Source organism: Saxophila tyrrhenica (genome assembly GCF_035928015.1).
Source record: "Saxophila tyrrhenica strain CCFEE 5935 chromosome Unknown scaffold_5, whole genome shotgun sequence".
NCBI lineage: Eukaryota > Fungi > Ascomycota > Dothideomycetes > Mycosphaerellales > Extremaceae > Saxophila > Saxophila tyrrhenica.
The window spans coordinates 1,325-22,907 of record NW_027041737.1 but is presented as its reverse complement, the minus strand read 5'-3'; the positions used below and the strand labels follow the sequence as shown (position 1 = coordinate 22,907).

Here is a 21,583-nt window from a genome sequence, read left to right as displayed (position 1 = left end):
ACCAATGGTGACTTCCGATTCTCAGGCGTTTGGGCGCAGCGCTGTGGAGAGCAGCAAGCCGACGACTTCAACTTCTCGTCTTGGGCGACCTCTTTCTCTTTTCGCCGCCGTACAGTACCTATGTCAACACAAATCCCCACTGTCATCCTTCGAACAAGATCTTGAGCGCCTGTTGCCACGTGGGAATTGCGACGCATCGCGTCAACTGCCATATGACTTCTCACAAATCGGCCGGCGCTTAGCAAACCCCATACGCGACCTCAAACACCAGACCACCATGAGGAAGTCAAGCTGCTACATGCATCAGCGACAGCACATCGCAATGCAGATCGCTTGCTCCTTCAGCGGAGACTACCGCACCGAAGCGCTGGGTCCTGTCTCGTCAATGCCTGAGCCGCCGACAACAGTGTAGCCGCCAGCTCGACCGCCGTGGCCCACGCGCCGGCCACCTCTAAGCTACCTGTAATTCTCCGCAGCGGCCTTTCAGACGAACGGTCTTGACGACGCGCCTGTTTCGCTTCGGTCCAACGTGGTCCTTCTCTAATGAGCTTTTGGTGGCCTGCATGTACATCCACTCGAACGCCTCCATGCCTGGTCTCTGCCACATCTCTGAAGAAGCGCCAACCGCATGGCTCGAAGGCCTCTGTCGCTTCTGTGGTCTGTAGCGGCCGCGCCCAAGCTAATTGATGCACAAGACTTCCCAAACCGTTTCATGATGCTGTTGGAGATGGGCAATGGGTACCGAAGCGGCACAGTTCTCAAGGCTGAAGTTGGTATAAGGTATTCGGGCTGCCATCTTGTAGCCTTCTCCTTCTTTTTCAGTCCAAACACTACAGCAACGATCAACGACAACTTTTCCTTGTCTCTTTTCCTTGTCTCTCTTATTTCCTTGGTCAACTCTCTCTAGTCTACTCTTCGGTCTGGAACTGGCGTTTACTCTGTTGCTTGTAATTAGTTAATCTTCTACCTTCGTTGTCTACCCTTCTACTGGCCCGCGGTTCCTTAAGACGCCTGGTTGCGTTCTCACTCGTTGGCATCATCCGGCCCAGGCTACACTACGACGGTCTCCATCGCCATACATGCCCCAGTACCGCCATCTCCCGATCATGCCGAAAGACAGCAACATGAAATCTCGAGTTTCGGGGTATGCACCGATGGCTGCACCATACCCGACCACTGCCACCGGCTCGGCGGCAACACGGAGTGCAGCTATCTGGAGTGCCGCGGACGACGAGATCCTCCTTCAAGCTCGTGCTTCCGGCCTGAACTGGGGTCCTATCTCTACGAAACACTTCCCGGGTAAAACGCCGAATGCTTGCCGCAAGCGCCATGAGCGGCTTGTCGAGAAGAGACACGGCGAAGATTGGGACGTCCAGAAGTTGGAGCTCCTTGCTCAGGAGTATGCTGCGGTCAGGAAGGAGATGTGGGAGATTCTTGGAGCACGGCTGGGCGAGAAATGGGGGCTCGTAGAGGCCAAGGTCAGTCTCACACCACGTCCATACCAACGCCGCCGTGCTGATATAGCAAGTAGTGCATGGAGAAGGGACTCAAGACCCTTCTATCCACCGCGCGCACAGCGCACAAGCGCAACAGCCCGAGCCAAAGCGGCTCCGTCGACGAACGAGGTACAGACCACCACAGCGATTCAGGCATCGGCTTCTCAGACGCTGAGATGGAGGTAGACGACGCTGCCACTATGTCCAGAAAGCACGCCACCTGGCCCGCTGAAGCTGAGACGATTCACCAGCAACCACACCCCGATCACGTCCGCTCGCGCAGCCTTCCGCAAGCTTTGCCATCTCTACGACCGCTGCCGCTGTATGTGCCTCCGCCGCCACCGATCAGCACGCAGCGGAAGGCGTATGACTTTGACGCACCAAAGACGACGAGTCCAGCGACTATGTCCTTTGTGCGGCATGCTTCGACGCAGCGCCAGTCGCCGGAATCACAGAAGGGGAGGGGTGGGATGAGTATTCAGTCTGTTTTGTCGACGGAGCCGCAGTGTGCTTGAGAGGGCTGTATTGGGGACGGATCAGCGCTATGGGATGCCAGGGGCTTGTTTGAAGGGGGTTTGTTGTCTTGTATTTGTACGGATTGATGATGGATGATTTGATGAGCTCGTTCTGGACGGCATGTGGGACGTTGATTCTTGTACTTTGCTATGATGGATGGTAGACACTCGACGATATTATGAACCCACTGCCTACTATCTACCACTCTGCTTTGCTCGTGATCGTCGTGTTAATCCTGTCGTCGCTGTGGTGCTTTGCCTGAGACTGCCCAGGCGTCCTCACCTCATCCCGCAAACATCCGAAATACTTCCGCCATTGCTAGGAGGTATACTCAGGCTCCTTCCAACCTGGAATGTATATTCATTGATTGTATATTCTAGGCTTCTTTCACATCCTCCACGATCCAAGAGACGTCCAGATCTCAGTGGGAAGAACGACCGACCTGTGCATCGCTGGCCGAGAGCACATTCCTTCTGAAACACCTCCCCCGAGCGGGCGTCTATGACCTTCTCGGGTCGCTCCTTAAGGCTGAGTACCTTGAGATGTAACAACACCCTGTCAAAGACACAACCACCCCCACGAAGAGGACGCCTGCAGACGAGAGTCCTTGTCAGCTCGACGCGACAACAGACGCGACCTATACCGTTCCTTCGATCTCCCCACCAGTGGTCGAATATTGTACATCATATACGCAAGCCAGGTGCTTTGACGGCGCCAGCAACCATGGGCATGGACTCGAAGGTCGATGTTGTGCAAGCGAGGGGGCATGCGGGACATGCGCATCACCACCACCATGACAACACGTACTTGACGAGCTCGAACAAGAAAGACCCGGGTGTGCGGATTACGAGGATCGGGCTGTATGTGAACCTTGGAATGGCGATTGGGAAGGGGGTTGGAGGATACGTGTTCAATTCGCAGGCGTAGGTCAGCCTGGGCCATGCTTTGGAGGGGGAGTCATGTTGCTAACAGTCAACAGCTTGACGGCCGATGCTCTTCACGCGCTCACAGATCTTGTGTCTGATATCACGACCCTCGCGACGATCTCTTACTCCCTCCGACGTCCTACGTCTCGGTTTCCCATGGGCTACGGCAAGATTGAATCACTAGGCGCCCTTGGTGTATCGGGTCTCCTTCTGTCAGGTGGACTCATGATCGGGTTGCAGTCAATCATGGCGCTGGCACAACAGTTTTTTCCGGAGCTGGCGCATACACTATCGCATGTCGGAATATTCGAGCATGCGCACAGTCACGGACACAGCCATGGTGCGACAGACCTAGGTCCAAACATCAACGCAGCATGGCTTGCAGCTGGAAGCATCGTGGTCAAAGAGTGGTTGTACAGAGCGACGATGAAAGTTGCAAAGCAGAAGCGGAGCAGTGTCCTCGCTTCCAACGCATATCACCACCGGGTCGACTCGCTGACGGCATTCGTGGCGTTGGTGACGATCTGCGCCAGTCGCTTCCTTTCGAATGCTGCTTGGCTGGATCCAGTGGGAGGTTTGGCGATCTCCGGCATGATCGTGCAAGCTGGATGGACGAATACGAAAACAGCGCTGTTCGAGCTGTCAGACGTCAGCATCGACCAGGAGATCGTGGGCAAGGTCGAGAAAGCCGCAAACCAGGCTTTGCAAGAGCAGAGCTTGAGCGACGTGGTGATCCGTGGTGTTCAGGGCGTTAAAAGCGGGCAGAACGTCATGACTGAGATTGAGGTAGGCGCGCCGAGTAGCTGGACAGTCGGGAAGACGGAAGAGGTGGAGGCGATGATACGGGAGAAGGTCGGAGCAGAGGTCAGAGGGGTGAGGAGGGTGGTGGTGCGCTTTAGCAGCGCCGAGAAGGAGGAGCCGGCGTTTGCGCGGGAGTTTGTCGCGAGGCGAGGGAGTGAGAGTGAGGTGGAGGATGGTGCGCATGAGCATGATCACGATCATCACGACCACGATCATAAGCATGCGAACGGAAGCACGAGCTCATCGAGCGTAGACGGCAACGCCCATAAGCGACGATAAAGACGGTCACGGAACGCGCTGAAGAATTTGGAGTATCGCCTGGTCATGGCCGCCGGGGAAATATGGCTCGTGAAATGCAACTGCCAGCGCCGATGGTGCATCCGAGGCCATTAACATATGTGTGGATGCAGAACGACGAAAGGAAGCAAGACTGTCAATGGCCACTTTACCTTAGGCCTCAGGCGGCGGTAGCATGGCGAGATTCGGTCAGTTCTCGTCGACGAGCAGAGGGCCGTCTGTAAAGGGCCGAATGGAGCAGCCCAAAGGCAGGTTTGAAAACGGAAGGGAAGCAGGATTGGATGACTGACCGGCAGACCAGCTTACGAGAAGCATGTTGCGGACCGATTGTAGATATAAGAGGTATCACATCCGCCTTCGTTCGAGTTCTTTTCTTTCTTCCAGTCTTTGTTTTTCGTGCGGCCTATTCGGCTACCAACGCCTTCACCCTCCGGCAATTCCCCAGTTGCGCTATTTCATCTCGCATGGTCTGCCAGTTCTTTCGCAGTCCACATAAGGGTGTACCGCCGGAGAAGCCTGTACAGACGCCGCAAGCACAGCAGCCTAGCCCTCGACTTTGAAGTATTGCCAGGACCCGAGTCGCTCACTGGAGCGAAGCACCGGTATTTTCGCCGGAGTGCCACACCGAAGCATGCACAGAGAGACATGCATACTCTTCTGCAGCCCTATCACTTAGCCTTGTAGGGCTGCAGTCCAGGCCGTCACAGGCCGAACCATCGCACATGAATGGCTTAAGAAGGCGTGATGGTTTGGATCGGTCGCTGTCGGAGGACTTTGTTGGGAGGCGAAAACCGCACGGCTGCTGCAAGCCGTCATGCGGCGCTAGTGACCACAACCCGTCAGTTGGCGAAAGACGACAAACTTGAAGTTGTCAAGGTTTCGAAGACTTCTGGATTTTACATTCTGATTCCGCGCCGCGCTATCAGTGCTTCTGAGGATGAGACAGTGTTGGGGTCAACCCCCGGCAATCTATGGCCATTGTGGTCTTGCGTTCTGCAGTCTCTACCGCTAATGTCCTGCACACTCGCGTGCCACCAAAGCCATAGGACACATGGCTGGGGACTAGATGCCATGGATCTCATCACCTTAAGCAGGCCGCTGCCATATTCACGGTGAAGACAGTTTACGGTTGATACACAACAGCAGACTGACCGGTCACGTACGCTGCTGTTGCCCGCTGGACTGCCCCAAGACAGAGCATATATGTTAGTGCGATGATGCCTCCTTCTTCTACAAGTTCGTCTGGTGCCAAGAGAGGTACGCCGCTGGCACGTTGCTCGATGCCCACATATTCAAGCTAATGCTTCTAGTTGTCCAGCTTGCGATGCTTGTGAGTTCGCGCATTGTATCTTATGGCTCGGGCAGTCACTGATGGACTTCCCAATCCCCAGGCCATCGTCGGAAAGTCAAATGCATCGAGAAGAATGGGTCTTGCCAGAACTGCTGCTTGAGCGGATTGACGTGCACATACAATAGTGTAGGTATAATCATGCACCGGTGCGGTACTCATGCTAATGACGGCGATAATTAGGTCCCTCAGAAGAAGGGTGAGTGTCTTGGTCCGCTATGATGATTACTCCTAATGCCACAGCAGGTCCAAAAGGCAGTCGGGCAAAAGTCATATCTGAGTTGCGCGAGGCACAACGAAAGTCCCATGTCCCAGCGTCTCGGGATGACAGGGAGGCGTCGGCTGGCTTCGATTCCTTCACAAGAACCTCTGGACTGCTGCCGCCGGAACTGATTGCAACATGCACCGACTTCTTCTTTACGAACATGTACGGGACGATGCCAATCGTCGGTCGCCGAAGTATCGTCGACATGATTAGCGAAATGGACAACAACCTGGAAGCATACTGTCTCATCGCATCGCTCTGCGGGTACATGCTGATACAACCCAACCTTGACCTGAAACCCGAAAGCCTTGGGCCGATGGAACTGCCAGCGCAATCCACCCTCCAGCTTGGACGCATCCTACTCCGTGAGGCCATAAATGCCAGAAAGCATCTGGACTACGTCGAGAGCCCCTCGATCCGGTCAGTCGTAACGTCTTTCTTCCTGTTTGGCAGCTACTTCTGCCTCGATCTGCAGGGGACGGCTTGGTTCCACTTACGAGAAGCGACTACGCTGGCGTTGACGACCGGTATGCACGAGGAGTCGACATACGCACAGCTGGACCGAGAGGGGAGCTCACGGCGACGTCGGCTGTACTGGCTCTTGTTTGTCACCGAGCGGGCATATGCCCTCCAGCAACATCGTCCTCTGTCGCTACACGCAACGATTGATCTGCCCACACTGCAAGCTGATCAGGTGGAGACAGAGCTCAACGGCTTCCTCCATCTCGTGAGCCTGTTTCGACCTTTCGATGATACATTCGTGGGCTTGTGGAACAAAGCACGTACCGGATGCTCGACAGAATGGTTGGCCACCTTGCAAAAGCAGCTGTCTGATGCTCTTCCGACATACATCCAGAGCACAGAATGCCAGGCTGTCGATCTGAAAGTGTCGCAGCAATGGCTTAGAACCATGGTCTGGCAGCTGTCAATCAGTCATGGCTATCTGTCTTCGAGGGCGATTGAGCAGTCGATGAGCTTTCATTTCCCGATTGAGGTTTCGCGGGAGCTCGTATCGGCCACGAGCAAGTTCTCGCACGAAGCGATGGAGACGCATGGCATAGGTCTGGTAAGCACAACATCTTACGATAGTGCAGTGCGGACGAGAACCTCCGGCTAACGAGAAGTGTAGCTCGAAAAGCTCTTCGACATCAGCTGCACCCTAGCCGATGTGATATCCTACGTACCCTACGAGCAGCAATTCTTCGACTCCTACGGACCTCGAGAGTACCTGCACCAACTCATGTCCCTCATCTCAACCCTCCGTGGCGGTCAAGAAAGGTACATGCCGCTCCTACTTTCTAAGATCAACGACACCATGCCCAACGCTCCAGGCTATGCTCTCAATTCGGTCGCAACCAGCTCGCATGAGGAGGAAATGTATGACCGAAGTGAGGCAGCTGGTAGCAGCAGTGGATCCTCAGGATTTGGAAGTCCTCCTCTCAGAGTGCCGGAGCAACAGCGGTCGAATACTTTCAATGGATTCACTGCAGACTATGCGCCAGCCTTGAATGCCAATGTTTCGCAGAGCTTCGCTCAGCCGCTGGCGACTACGAACTTGGATTACCTGGACTTGCCATTGACTACCGCTCCCTTTCAGATGTTCGCGGAGCCATTGGTATTTCCGGAAGTCAGTGGGCATGTCAGCTATGACTCCAGCAGTGATATGTAGCAATATATAAGAGCGAGTGGGCAGGTCGCAGCACTATCCGTGTATATCACATGTTCGCAAACGTTTCGATTTCCATCCTGTGAACTGTGCACGTGACACGTCGGTGAAGTTTCGGTGAAACCTCTGCTCTTGGACTAGCACCAAGATTCGACAACCTCACTTCATCTCACATTGCATTTGCACTTCATTGCCTCAGCCTTCCGGCATTTTCTTCAGCGTGTGCCAAATATCGTTCTGTGCTCTCCTGTACAACTCTAGCAGGGCTCAAAGGCCCAATGCTGGCATTCATGACGATTCTTACAGACCATGGCTCGTGGAGAAGCAGCTGAGTGACATCACTGCGAACTATAATGCATTGCAGCAATCATGCTAATACGTGTTCTCACGCGACCGCCTTCTTCGCAGTAGAGTCTACGTCGAGACCGTGAAGTTGGAGCAGCCTGGACCAGTCCCCTTGCGATCGTGTCCACTCTCCAGGTACCTAACATGAGGAGCCGCAGCGTGAATACATATCCTCCAACTCGTCAAACCGTCTATACCGTCCAAGGCGTGCCATGAATCCCCCGGAAATGATTGTGATCACAGGCAAGATGTTCGGTGTGGATCGACCTGAGAGTTAACTGCGCGACTTCCTCGACATCACTTCATCGGCGCCCACGATCGCTCAATCTACACCGAAAAAGTTCGCGGAGAATGCCACTCGCCACATGTCCACACGTACGAAGTCTTACAATTTTAGGAGAAGCATGCCCATTCTGTAGCACTCAGTGGTGCTGTGTTGAGCTTCCGTTGAGTGAGCACTTCTATTGTCAAGACCGTTAACCAATAGCACGACTCCTTCTCACGACCTCACTACATCCCCAGCCATCTTGTACAGGTTCTGCCTCTGCTTCTCTCCGTCTTTCTTCCACTACAACACATTTATCCATCAGAACACCAACCTCGAGACGACACCATTGCATCGCTCCAAATTTTGCGACCGCTGCACCTGCAGCCATCCTCACCAACACCTCCTTATCCGACCGACCAGACGACAAAGCGCAGGCACACAGGCTGCCAGCTGGCCATCGCACCCATTTCTCAACGACCGCCAACATGGCCTTCACCGATCTCGACATCGCAGCAGCGCCGCTCACTGACATGGTCGTCTTGACCGGACTGGACTATTCGATGCGTCCGTCAAATGTCCGTATGGAGGCCGAGAAGGGATGGATCAAACCGTTCCCGGAGATCAAGGTCATGCACCAAATCAAGTCACTGGCCGTCGTGGTCTACAACCAGGAAAAGCTGGCATCTTACTATCACGGCAACGTCTGCGATGGCCGTAACGCACTCGCATACTTCATCTGCGCCATGCACCGCCAGAGCGCTCCTCAGCCACAGACTCACACCCGCCAAGGCTCTGTCGTCAGCAACAGTTCCCACTCCAGCTCCAACTCGTGCAAGTCCACCGGGCGCACCAAGAATTGCGAACTGCCGAAACTTGTCACGACCTCCATGCTTCCCATCGGGTACTGGGACAGCCTCTACTATGCGCTTGTCGCCGAAATCCGTACGCTGTACAACGACCTCCAGCAGCGCTTCGGCTTCGGCTGCGAGAATGGCACAACTCCTCTTCACTACCTTGGCCAGGATGGCAAGACGAACCAGCCGTTCACCGCTATCGACTTTGCCCTGATGCTCGAGAGTGCGTGGTACACGCTCATGGACAACCGTCTCGTCGCCACACTCGATGACGCAGTACGCATGAGGAGGATGCGTGAGAATTATGCGAAGCAAGAAGTCAACGGCATAAACGTTCTTCAGCTCAACAAAAGATATGCGCCAGACAGACCACCGATTATGTACGGCTTGATGGACGTCAACGACCTGTCGCCAGAAATCATCAACACTTTGCTGTGGGACAAGCATGCGCCCGAGGTGGATGCTGCATGTTGCGAGAACTTCGAAGACGAATCCATGATGACCGCACTCCGCGCCGAGCTACACCAGCAGCAGATGGAGGAGAGTCTTGCTACCGTCACCCCACTGCCGAGCTCAATGACTTGCACATGCCACGCCACCTGCGTCTGCAAGCTGAAGTGCGACGAAAGCGGCAATGGCTGCACCTGTCAAAACCGCGTGCATCTGTACTCCAAGGTCCCTCTGAAGGACAATGAGCAAATCTCCGCCGCGAGATACATCAAGGAAGACGAAACCATTCCGAACCGCTTCATCGGTGCCAATCCCACTGGCGTGGCTCAGTTGCAGATCACGGCAACGGCATATCCCAGCTTGACGGCGAACGGCGAGCTTAACAATACCATCGGAGAGCCACGTACTGAATCAACCCACCCCGAGCCGCGAGAGAACACATTCCGCTTCCCCAGCAGAGCTCGCGCAAACACCGTCGAAAGCGACCTGGCCTATGTACCAGAAGCTCGCCCATCGCAGCGCCGCACGAAGGACACCTGCCCACTAGGCTTCTACGGTCGCCAGTCAGGACAACGCTTCCCCAACCTGCGCCCACAGTCGTCTGTCTCCCCGCTAGACGAATACGGATACTATGGCGTCGAGCAAGGCACCGGCAAGCGCATCGCCCGCAAGCCAGTGCCAATGTCCATCGCCCCGCCACCACCACCTCCTCTGTCCGCTCACACACCCCCGTACTCCCGGCTGGACCTGACACCGCCGAAGAGCAGTCCTTACGACCAGCTCGCCTTCTCTAACCAGGCGTACTACCCGCCCATTCCGCCGTCCCAGAGCGAGGGCTTGTTCGATCAGAGCTTCCAGACAACGTCCGATACGAACGATTTGTACGCGACCACAGACTCCTCTTTTGAGCAGCAGCACCAATCCTACCAGCAGGCTTTCTCACCGTTCGATGATCGACAGCCGGTTACGCAGAGCTTCCCGCAGTCATACAACACGGTCACCTCGTACAATGCCACCGACTACGCCCTCAAGCAAAAGTCCATATCCTTCGACCAAGCCAACGCTGCCGACGCCTACACCTCCCTCCTGTCCCACCACCCATCCACCACTGAAGGTCCCCTAGAGCCCTTCCCCCGCCTCAGCCGAGTCATCACCACAAGCCCAAGCAAGAAAGAGCAAGACCTCCAGCAGCAATCTCAGCAAAAGGGCCGCTCAACCACCCTCACCAACACCCTCCCAACCCTCAAATCCTTCTCCGGCTCCAAGCACATCCCCAAGAAATCCCTCGACAAAGACCTCCCGCCGATGCCGCAACCGGACTTCATCGCTCCCCGCCCAGCGGTGAAGCAACGCTACGTCTCCGCCGGCGGCTTCGCCAAGTTGGCCGACCGTGTGGAGATCGAGGCGCCGACGCGGGAGTCGCTCGGTGCGGCGCCGGTGCCCGTGACGCAGCAGCGGGCCAGCAGCGGCGCGTACTGGTCTAAAGAGGAACTGGACGAGAAGTTGGCGAGGCTGGAGTGGATCCGGCAGAACTGCGGCGGGGCTGCCTTGGGCCATCCGACGACTTCTGGGGTTGCTACGCCGGGGAGACGGAGCGATGAGAATGAGCGCTCTGGGCGAGGGAGTGAGGAGAGGAAGAGAAAGAGCAGTGGGTCTGAGAGGAAGAGGGTTAGCGGGGAGAAGGAGAAGAAGGATCGCACGAGCAGTGGAGCGAGTAAGCGGGAGAGGTTCAAGAGGGTGTTTTCGCGGAAGGGGAGTGGGAGTGAGGGAGATAAGGGGATATTGCTTGAGGATGAGCAGCAGTGAAGAAGCATGGTGGAGAGCTGGTTGTCAAAGAACTAGGTAAGGGAATGGTATGGAGATGGTATGGCTGGGCAAAAGGAGTATGGAGAGTTCTGGCGTTTGAGGGTTTGCTGGTACCAATGGCGTTCGAGGGAATGGGGATGGGATGGGAAGATACCCCAATGTCAGCGCTTATTGCCTGACACTGCCGCCAATTCTGATGCTGATACTTGATGGCGGCGAATGAACTGGCGGATGCTGCTGTGGTGAAGGGCAGCTAGATGGCCTCCTCAGTCTAGCAATCGCATGCCAACGAAACCATTACTTCAACTTCACGCTTGTCTTTCTTCTTCTCCTTCCCGTCCAGTCTCCGAACCAGTCGATGTACACGCTCACTCGTACGAGCGCTTGGACAAAGTCATGGAGGTGACAGTACAGCTGATAGTATACTATGCTACATATCACCGGCGGATTGATCCTTCGATGCCTCTCGTAGCTTTCTGAAGACGCCCACGAATCCGCCCCCGACGATGCGCTCGCCGACTTTAGGGCGACAGACCATCGCCCATTCTTTCTGCCCGCTTCGCTCGGAGGTTGGTTTAGCTTGCGGCTCTCGGACCTCCTTTTCGCCCTCAGCATCAACCCCATCTCCCGTCTCCTCCCCACTAACATCCCCTTCACTTCCACTCCCGCTCTCCTCCATAACCTTCTCACCACCAACGTCCGCCTCCGAGCCCCTCCCAGCCCTCGGCTTCACAAACCGACAATCCCACTCCCTCCCCCCACTCCCCCCACCCGCCCCCAACTCCACCACCTTCTCCAACTCCAGCGCCAAACCCTCCTGCTTCACCCGCTCAAGACAGTCCAATATCTGCGTCACGCTCGGGTTAAACACCACCACCGTCCCATCATCCCTCACTCCCTTCACAACATCCGCGAGCTGTGCGTCCGCGTTCGGCAAATCCAGTATTACGTGCGAGAGGAAAGATTTCCCCCCGCGTTCTGGCGATGCTAGAGCGGCGCGGATCCAGGGGGAGGGGGAGGAGACGTGGAAGTCGATGGTGGGGGTGTAGAGGCCGTGTCGGAAGGTGGTAATGGTGGCTTGGGCGTGGGCGGAGTAGCGGGCGGAGATGTCGAGGGTGTGGAGGATGGCGGGGCGGGTGCCCTTCCAGGTTGCGAGTGCTGTGGGGTCGGAGGGGGGTGGGGGAAGGTGGGCGTTGGCGGCGTGGAGGGCGCGGGCGAGGTAGAGGGTTAGGGCGCCGTGGCCGGTGCCCGCTTCTAGGATCTCGAGTTTGGGGGGGACATGCTCTGACTCTGAGTCTTCGGAAGGTTGGAGGTGTTGTTGGTGTAGGGCGCCGGGATGTAGGTCGAGTAACTCGACAATCAGAGCGGCGTCGGCGGGGTAGATAGGCGTAACCAGGCGTCTACTGAGTCTTACATATTCCTCCAGCTTGACCTCATGGATCCTGTAATTCGTGCCTCGCGGTTCTTTGCCATCTTGACTCCGCCGTCGTGAAAGTTGCGAACTGACGAGCTCGCGCGGGTACTTGCCAATGATATCGTCGTGAAGGATGAGGCCGCGGTGCGTTTCGATGCGTCGGCCAGGTTTCAGTGGACGGGTGAAGATGGGGGAGGTGTTGCGGGGTGGGACTTCGCGGAGGAGGACATGGTCGCCGGGGATGAAGGGGCGGGAGGAGGAGATGTGGCGTCTGAAAGCGTGGAGATGGCGGAGGGGACGCCAGAGGGGGTGGTTCATCGAGGGATTGAGTTGCATGTGAAAGTTCCAAGGCTCCTTCTTGATGCAGACTAGTGTGAAGCAGCTAGCGGGAGGCGTTGGAGATCCGGGGTAGCTCAACAACCTTGATTGATGCCACAAGGAAGCATCTCCAGATCCGAGAATTGAGTACACCAGCACGGGAGTCTGTTTGCGGCGGTCGAGGAGTAGTCATATGCCAAAGGCTGGCGCGTAGAAGCCACTCCATCGACACAAGATGACCCGACGAATAGTAAGTAGCTTCACCCACCAGCACCCACTACCATACTGAATGGTATATAGACCCGCACACTCGGCCAGCTCGCCGCATTCCTAGTGCTCATCTTCTTCCTCCTCTTCATCGCCGACTCCCGGTATCGAGTGCTGCCCAACAGCCTGCACTCGCACTTCCCCTCGCACCACGCCGGCACCGTCATCACCGACATCTCCATCGCATTCTGCTCCTCCGCCAACCCTTTCTCGTCATGCCGTTTGGACGCCGATGAGTGGCATCGCGTGGAGAAGGACTTGTACCTGCACAATGGCTGGCTCTCGAGCGCCTGGCTGCACGTCAAGCGCAAGAAGGAGGGCGAGTTGAAGGCGGAAGACCAGGTGGTGGTCGACATACGAATTGCGAGATTAGACCCGGGCACATCTGAGAAGGAACAGGAGAAGGAGAGGTGGGAGAGCAGACCCGGCGGCGTCTGGATCTTGCGCAGCAGCAAGCGACACGACAGCGAGTCGGAGCGCGTAGTCACAGCAGTCGACGTCCTCTTCGGCGCCGACGCCGTCGACCCTCGCACCGGCTGGCAGCTCTCCTCCACCCCTCTCCTCGTCGACAGCGGTGACCTCCCCGCCCGCCTCTCCGTCCGCCACGGCCAGCCGCACCTCCCCAAAGAAGTCGTCCCCCGCGTCCGCAAGGACGGCCGCTTCAAGATCCTCCAAGTCTCCGACGCCCACCTCTCCACCGGCACAGGAATCTGCCGCGACGCCATCGGCCCCGACAACAAACCCAGCCCCAACTGCGAAGCCGACGTCCGCACCCTCGACTTCCTCGAAACACTCCTGGACGACGAGAAACCCGACCTCGTCATCCTCTCCGGCGACCAAGTCGAAGGCCCCTCCGCCCCGGACACCCAGTCCGCGCTGTTCAAACTCGTCGCCCCGCTGATCGAGCGCAACATCCCCTACGCCAGCATCTTCGGCAACCACGACGACGAAGGCGCGCGCTCCCTCTCACGAACCCAACAAATGGCCCTCCTGCAAACCCTCCCCGGCAACCTCGCCCACCCCGGCCCCGCCGAAGTCGACGGCGTAGGGAACTACTACCTCGAGATCCAAGCCGAGAAATCCCAACATTCCGCCCTCACCATCTACCTGCTCGACTCGCACTCCCTGACCCCAGACGAGAAGAACTACCGCGGCTACGACTGGATCAAACCCTCGCAAATCTCGTGGTTCAAAACCACTGCTGAAGGATTAAAGAAAGAACACGCCAAGTACTCGCACATCCACATGGACATGGCCTTTATCCACATTCCCTTGCCCGAATTCGCCGACCGCGAGAACAATAAAGTCGTCGGCGGGGAATGGCGGGAGAGCGTCACCGCTCCGGCGTATAACTCGCACTTCTACGACGCGCTAGCGGACCACCGCATCGTCGCCGTCGGCGCGGGACACGATCACGTGAACGATTATTGCGCGATTAACCCTCATCCTTCCCCCGCTCAATCGAACGCGGAGCATAGCGAACACCATCACACGTCGGGTTTGGGGCCCTGGATGTGCTATGCCGGCGGCTCGGGCTTCGGGGGCTACGCGGGTTACGGGGGTTTTCATCGACGGATGCGGGTTTGGGAGGTCGATGCGCAGGCGGGGCGGTTGAGTACGTGGACGCGGGTGGAATGTTGTAGTGCGGAGGAGAGGGGGGAGAGGAAGGGGGAGGTGGTGCTTGTGGAGGGGGGTGGAATTGTTGCGCCGAGCTGAAAAGATGATATGAGGGGCGTGGGATGACTGTGTAAGGGTGAGACGAGTGAGGTGTATGATTTGGAAAAGGAAGCGATGGGGCGTTGACGGAGTCATTTGATGTGGCTTGAGGTATGGTATCTCTGGACTCGGCTGGGATGCAGATAGCTATGGGAGTGTGTATGTCGTTACGACGTCTCTGCTCCATTCGAGAACTGCCTGTTCATGCTTCATTGCTACAAGCGGTCGTTTGCCAGTCTCAACGCCCGCGTAACGCATCGTGGCAATGCGCCCGGAGGCGCGGCGCAGCATTCCGTCGTCTCCAGTCTGCTTCAATAATTAAGCACCATCTTCCCGACGGCGACGCCTCCCCAACCCATCCGAGCGCGGAGAAGCCCTCTCATCAGCCACGTCACACCACATGAACCCCTCACGCCGCTCCTTTCCCTAGAGACTGCCTTGCCCTGCCTCCATAATCACGAACAGAGTCCGACCCCCAATCACGGAGCGGAGCTCACCACACCTCACTCGGATCGACTTTAATCATCTCCCCGTTTGGCCGCACAGTCTTGCGCTTCTTGTCCCGCTTCAATGGTTTCCGCATGTCGTAGGCGTCGCTGCCGTCGTTGTAGTAGTCTGTTATGCGTCTGTACACCGAATACCTTTGCCACCCAGCAGCGTTAGCCTCCACACCCTCCCACACCAAATCGTAAAACAGAATAGAAGAAGGGAGAAAAGGTGAATGCGTACCCCATCTTCCTATAAAGCTGTATAGCAGCCTCATTCTCCACCCTCACAAACAAATCCACAAACCACGCGTCCGCCTCATCCCCCACCCGTTCCAGCGCCTCGCTCAGCCGCGTGGCGTGGCCCAGTCGACGCGCGGAAGGGGCGACGGTGAGACAGGTGATGTGGGCGTGCCAGGGGAGGTAGTTGGGCCATTTTTTGCGGTAGATTGTGAGGGAGGGGTCGTAGGGGGAGACGGGGGCGGGGTAGGGGGATGCTTCGAGTTTGCCTAGGACTATATTGCCGAGAAATCCCAAGGTTAGTGATGTCAATGTGAAGATGAGGGGATTAGAATTACTGTAAGCTTCAATCTGGCCGTTGGGAGACTCGAGGACTTTGCAGAGGTGCGGCCATTTGGTGAAGTATTCGAGGTAGAAGGCGATGCCGTAGGTTTCGGTCAGGTGGTCGAGGTTGCAGGGGTTGAAGTGCAGGAGGTCGAGGGGGGTCATGGGGCGGAGGGTGGGTTCTGCACCCATCTTGGGTCTTACTGTGAGAGGAATAGAGAAGGGTGGATTGGGAAGAGGATGTTGATGTGTATGATATTGGATGAAGTCGAGCGTCACGTGGTTTTAATTGCCTCAGGTTAGAGAGCTCGATTCGAGCCAATCAAGCTGCTCGCTGCTCGCATCTGGAGAAGAGCTGCGAATCGCTCCCTCGACTTCGATCTCTCGATCACAGATTAACGTCCTGCCTGCTCCATGAACATGTCGTACTTCCAAACCACAGGACCGCAGGCGTGAAGTCGCACGACGCTTCGGTGGGACGACCAGCCCATCTGCATGGCGCTCTAATTCCGCATGGCAAACACGTGGACAGCTGCAGGCAAAAGGCTTCGTTATTCGCCCGGGCATTGCCCGACCCTGGCCGTGGCTGCAGCTGCGCACGCTGCGACAAGGATTCCGTTTCATCGTTGATCCCAGAAGAAGCGCATGTGGTGTGCAAATTCGAGAAGGGCTAGACGCTGCTGCAGCTTCGGTAAAGAGAGGAATCCTGCTGGTTCGCATATGCCGTGTCGTCTGATAAAATGCATGCCATGTCCCGTCCCTCTCCTCTCCTGTCAGCTTTGATTCACAAACTACATCATCGACCGCAGCGATCACCGCCGAGCGAGCGTTGTGACGGGCGAGGTTTCGTATAGGGAATAAGAGCCGGTGGGATCAGCAGCGAAGCCGCGTCCGGTAGTCAGCCCGACTGACTCGAGGTCAGACACTGTTATAATAATCAGCCGTCTGTGTCACCCTCCTCGATCATCAGCAAACTCTCCCATCCGCCTAGCAATTCAAGAAAGACATCGCAACGACCGGGCTCACGGATTCGAAAGTACGCTGGTGTTTGCAGCAAAAGACGTTGTGCGACGCCGGACAAAGAAGGAGAGAGCTTTTTGTGCTCCCCGACACGCACCTGAAACCGGGAAGAGAGCGAACTGTCTCACTTGGCTCTGATCTGATCCGCGTATCAAAGGGAGTCTTCTTCCATCTCTGCTATACCAACAAAACCACCTGCGTGCATCCGCTCGGGAGTGAGAGTGAAAGAGAAACAACCTCCGTTCCTGCTGTTTCCTCCGCGTGAGCAGCACGTGGCAGCGACAAAGTTTCCACACCCCCGTTTCCCACGAGGCAGTGGGCCGAACACCAGCATAATCCTACAAAAACCACTCACACTCCCGCAACAATGGTACGTCAAACAATCCCTCCAGCCTCGCTCCCAACTAACATCCATCTGCCAGGCCTCCCGCACCGACGCCCGCTTCAGCACCTACTCCGGCGCCCCTTCCCTCCAACCCTCCCTCGCACCCACCTACGACTCCGCCCCCAGCGCCCACTACAGCCAAACCACCTCCACCTACCTCTCTCCCAACAACGCTTTATCAGAAAAACGCCCCTACGACAACCCCGACCCTGCCGCCGCCACTTCCACCTCCACCCTCAACTCCAACGCCGACCCCAAAGCCGCGGACATAAAGTCCTGGTCCGGCGCTCTGGAACGCATGCAGGACGAGCGCCTCGACAAGCAGCGCTACACGATGAGCAGCAACAAGAGCGACGAGGTGAGCAAGCTGGCGCTCGGGGCGAAAGTGGAGCGCGCGCTGGCGAGGCGGATGGTGGGGCAGGATGCGGTGTTTTCGCCGGGGAGGGGGAAGAAGGGGGGGTTTGAGGGGGAGAAGGCACGGAAGCCGGTCGAGGCGAATTAGGTGTTTGTCTCTGCGTGACTGGGGAGGAGAGTTTGGACGTGGATGGGGGTGGTGGGGGGGAAGGCGCGGGGGACATCTCAACCCATTGCCCGTGATACGAGGATGAGTGGCTCGCAAGGAGTTGGTGGGAGTATTCTAGAGGTTGACACGGAAATGTCATGTCATGGCGCGGTGAAGGCGAAGTTTTGCTTCGGTTTTCGTCCTGGGTAATGAAAGCAGAACTGTGAGATTACTTTTTGCATCATGCTATACCCCTTTCACGTATTGCGATAGAGTTCTACCCTGCTGTCCCTTGTGCTATAGATTTCCATTCATCTAGAGATGCCACTGTCACAAGCTGATCGAACGCTAGCGTGGTGGATTTTCTGGCCAATAGGATGGAGCGGGTGGTGAAGTGAAGTGCTTATTGGCTTCGTCTGGCGGGCGACCGCACTCATCTGAAAGCGAGAGAGAGAGGCGAGAGGCCTTTTTCCCGCCTTGCGACGAGCTATAGCCGCTGCCCGCCGGATCTTGCTCGACCAGCAGACCGTCCAGGTACTCGTCTGGCTTGCCCTGAGTCAGGTTCCGGCTTTCTACTCAAAACTTCATGTTCGCCGTGGGAGAGGGAAGGGCACAGTCAAGCGTAAGACGCCCGCAGACTTGATCAAGACCAAATCTCAGTTTTACTTATTTACTGGCAGAATCAACAACAACACCCCGTCACCACCTCACAGCACCCTTCGGCCCCCGCTGTCGCTGCTACTGCTTGCTCCTCCTCACGACTCCTGGCCGAAGGCATAGCCGGCGGTCTAGCTGGGGGCCACGGTGGCGGTGGAACCCGATGCTCCCGACACCGTTCCCGAGAGACCTGGATCGGCAGCGTGTTGCGGCAGGCCATCCGTCGGTTTTGGAGTTGTGAGCGCTGGGCTGCTGCGGGACATTGGGTGAGTAGGGTGCTGGGGGAGAGGCAGCCGCAGGGGTGGAGGAGGGGTGGGCCGTGAGTGCACATCTTTGGAGTGCGGGTTGGTGGTGGGGTTGGAGAGCAGTAGGGGAGACATATGAGGTGCTTCGCGGTGTTTGCTGAGCGAGCGCAGGTCAGTTCTTGACGTGAGTTGGTTGTCCGATAGTAAGTGGATTGGCTCTAGCTGACACTACTGACACAGGCGGTATCCAAGCAAGCTGCGCACGGGAGTGTGGAATAATCTCGCAGACATGATCAAAAACTTGGTTACAGTACTTCGACCTCTACGTGAGGTACCTGAGACTACATACTAAACCCGAGACCACATACCAAACTCCATACCATCAGGCTTCAGCAACAACAACAGCCCCCCACCCCTCGCGGCCCAAGGATACCGTCACCATTCCGCTTTCTACAGCCTCGAAGGCCCCCGCCGGTGCCTTGGACAGTTCATACTCGAGCGTGTGACGGGCGGCGAATTGCACGGGACCATCCGCTGAGCGCCTGCAGGACAGAACATGTTGAGCTGTCCGGGAGTGAAACAGCCGCAGGCCCATTGGATTGCATATGTCCAGATGCACATTTCTACTGTTCGATGGGTTGTTTTTGGAGTTGAGTAAGTGTAGTTGAGTAAGCAGTTGGTTGATTTGGTGGAGCTGGTTGAGTATTGTGAAGGGAAACGGTTGTGAGGTGGGAAGGCGGAAGGGGATATATGGGGTGCTTTGCGGTGTTTGCTACTGAATCGAGAAGAGCAGTCACTGATGTATGCTGGTGTGCACAGTGCGAGCTCCCGGGCATGATCAAGACCTCTCTACACGAGATATTCCAAACTACATACAAGCTAACAACAGGGACAGCCCATCACGGCCTGGCATCCGGAGAACATCAGCGTCCACTATCTCGCCTCCTGGAGCTTCGTAGCTAACCCCCTCCTAAAGCCTCGAAGGTCCCTGGTGATGCCTCGGACATCTCTGACTCGAGCGTATCACGGGCGGGTGGCTACAGGGGACCAAAGTTTGAGCCCCTAAGGGGCAGTACTGGCTGAGACGTCCGTGTGTCCAGCAGCCGTAGGCCCAGAGGACGGTGGGTGTGCAGAGGCACATTTTGGACGGGGTTGTTGTTTGGTATGGTTTGAAGGGGTGGTTGGTTTGTTGGTAGGTTTGGCAGAGTTTTTATGGTATGGTACGAGGGGATGATTGGGAGGGCTAGCAGGATATACAAGGTAATTCACAGTGTTTGCTAAGCGAATCGACTTTGGCTGACACACGCAATCCTACTTTCTAGGTATCACTCGCGAGAAGCACGCAAGCGCATAGCACCCAGCCGTGATCAAAACCAGTTACAGCCTCTACATGAGGTAAGGAAACCTATATGCTAACAACAATGGCAACTCACGCGCCACACCTCATCGAAGGTCCTTAGCGATGCCTCGGACACTTCTCGCTCGAATGTATTACGGACGAGGAGCATTGTCTTCCCCTTTGCGCCGCTAAGGGACAGAGGCCGAGGAGCCGTCCGGGAGTGAAACACCCGCAGGCCCAGTAGATTGCCCTTGAATAGGCACACATGATGGGCAGGTTCGTTGTTGAAGGTGGTTTGAGGAGTGGTGGTTGGTCTGGTGGTGGGTCTGGTGGAGTTGGATTGGTTCGGTGTGGAAATGGGAATGGAAATGGGAATGGAAATGAGAATAAGGTAGGGGAGGGCTAGGAGGATATATAAGGTATTTACGGTGTTTGCTAAGGGCTCGAAGAAGGCCAGTCATTGAAAGTGAGGTGAGTCGCCGCCGCAGTCGTCAATGAATGATGGCTGGCTAACACTGACACAAGTGGTCCTACTGCTCAAGCAACCCGGAGCGAGAGCGCACGAGCGTGGCCAAATCATATCGCACACCTCTACATGAGGTATACTGAATGCTAGTTACTACATCCCATCTGCCAACAACAGCAGCCAGCCCCGTCACCTACGCTAGCTCCTGAGTCCTCCCAGCGTCCTCGAGAACATCATTGAAAGCCATCGCACCCTCACAGCTACCGATGCCTCGGACAGCGCTCGGACGTCCGGAGGTACCGGGGGGTACACGTCCTTCCTGTTTGAGACGCCCGGGGACACCAGTGGAAGAAGCCGCCGCGAGTCTGGCAGCCGCAGGCATAGATGATGGTGGGTCCCTGCAGACACATGTTGGTCGAGCGGGTTGTTCGGTTGCGTTCGAGAAGGGTGTGTTTTTGGTGGGTTTCGTTTAGAATTGGGTGTGTTGGTGGGTTTCATATGGTGCGGGAATGGGAAAGAAGTTTGAAACGGGTAAGGGGTATGGGGGGTTTATATGGCCCGCTTTCTGCGGCGTTTGCTAATGGAGCCTGGGAGGCCATTCATTGTGAGTCGGGTACTTGGTCGTCAGAAGATTCGACTTTGGCTAACCTAGCCGCACAGGCAATCCTGCTATTCAAAGCAACTACCTTACTCGCGAGAAACGGCACAAGCGACAAGCGTAAAACGAGAAGTCCCTCGGCGTGTGGTAACAACCAGTTACAACCTCTACCTGAGGCATCTACCTAAGCTAAATTATCCATTACTAAATCCCAATCTCCAACAACGCCAGCTAGCCCAACCACCCACGCCTCCTCCTCCAGCGGCCCCTTAAAGACATCATTAACGCCATCCCAGGCCTCCCCCATCCTCCGACATCCCCCTCAGAACATCGTCGACAACATCCTCCGCCCCGAATCTATCGATGGTTCCAACAGCGGTCGGGCGAGTACTGGTACTTAGGGGTGCATACGCTCCCTGTTTGAGTCGCCCGGGCACACCATTGCCGAATGTGGCCACGGATTGCGCAGCCGCAGGCGTAGATGAGCGTATATTCCTGGCCACACATCCTCGTTGGGAGGGTTGGTTTGTTGGTTGGTGGTTTCGGATGAGTGTGCGGCGCGTTTCGAT

At 56.5% G+C, this 21,583-nt stretch overlaps 8 protein-coding genes across 8 annotated transcripts; 6 read left to right on the top strand and 2 right to left on the bottom strand.

Moving 5' to 3' along the window:
* Positions 1-1,106: 1,106 nt before the first annotated feature.
* LTR77_003343 (uncharacterized protein) lies at positions 1,107-2,011 on the top strand (the record flags this gene model as incomplete). The annotated part of the gene is made up of 2 exons (XM_064800600.1): positions 1,107-1,478; positions 1,532-2,011. 2 exons carry the CDS (start codon positions 1,107-1,109, stop codon positions 2,009-2,011), a joined length of 852 nt encoding a protein of 283 aa, XP_064660551.1.
* Positions 2,012-2,735: 724 nt separating this feature from the next.
* Positions 2,736-4,018, top strand: MMT2 (mitochondrial metal transporter; the record flags this gene model as incomplete). Its single annotated transcript, XM_064800599.1, has 2 exons — positions 2,736-2,935; positions 2,992-4,018. The coding sequence occupies 2 exons, from the start codon at positions 2,736-2,738 to the stop codon at positions 4,016-4,018; spliced, it is 1,227 nt and encodes a 408-aa protein (XP_064660550.1).
* Positions 4,019-5,605: 1,587 nt separating this feature from the next.
* On the top strand, positions 5,606-7,318 carry LTR77_003341 (uncharacterized protein; the record flags this gene model as incomplete). The annotated part of the gene is made up of 2 exons (XM_064800598.1): positions 5,606-6,715; positions 6,779-7,318. 2 exons carry the CDS (start codon positions 5,606-5,608, stop codon positions 7,316-7,318), a joined length of 1,650 nt encoding a protein of 549 aa, XP_064660549.1.
* Positions 7,319-8,413: 1,095 nt separating this feature from the next.
* LTR77_003340 (uncharacterized protein) lies at positions 8,414-11,038 on the top strand (the record flags this gene model as incomplete). The annotated part of the gene is made up of 1 exon (XM_064800597.1): positions 8,414-11,038. One exon carries the CDS (start codon positions 8,414-8,416, stop codon positions 11,036-11,038), a length of 2,625 nt encoding a protein of 874 aa, XP_064660548.1.
* A 430-nt stretch (positions 11,039-11,468) lies between these two features.
* LTR77_003339 (uncharacterized protein) lies at positions 11,469-12,770 on the bottom strand (the record flags this gene model as incomplete). The annotated part of the gene is made up of 1 exon (XM_064800596.1): positions 11,469-12,770. The coding sequence occupies one exon, from the start codon at positions 12,768-12,770 to the stop codon at positions 11,469-11,471; it is 1,302 nt and encodes a 433-aa protein (XP_064660547.1).
* Positions 12,771-13,005: 235 nt separating this feature from the next.
* LTR77_003338 (uncharacterized protein) lies at positions 13,006-14,753 on the top strand (the record flags this gene model as incomplete). The annotated part of the gene is made up of 2 exons (XM_064800595.1): positions 13,006-13,020; positions 13,071-14,753. 2 exons carry the CDS (start codon positions 13,006-13,008, stop codon positions 14,751-14,753), a joined length of 1,698 nt encoding a protein of 565 aa, XP_064660546.1.
* A 493-nt stretch (positions 14,754-15,246) lies between these two features.
* Positions 15,247-15,994, bottom strand: naa20 (N-alpha-acetyltransferase 20; the record flags this gene model as incomplete). The annotated part of the gene is made up of 2 exons (XM_064800594.1): positions 15,247-15,394; positions 15,483-15,994. The coding sequence occupies 2 exons, from the start codon at positions 15,992-15,994 to the stop codon at positions 15,247-15,249; spliced, it is 660 nt and encodes a 219-aa protein (XP_064660545.1).
* A 1,195-nt stretch (positions 15,995-17,189) lies between these two features.
* On the top strand, positions 17,190-17,709 carry LTR77_003336 (uncharacterized protein; the record flags this gene model as incomplete). The annotated part of the gene is made up of 2 exons (XM_064800593.1): positions 17,190-17,192; positions 17,245-17,709. 2 exons carry the CDS (start codon positions 17,190-17,192, stop codon positions 17,707-17,709), a joined length of 468 nt encoding a protein of 155 aa, XP_064660544.1.
* Between the last annotated feature and the right edge of the window lie 3,874 nt (positions 17,710-21,583).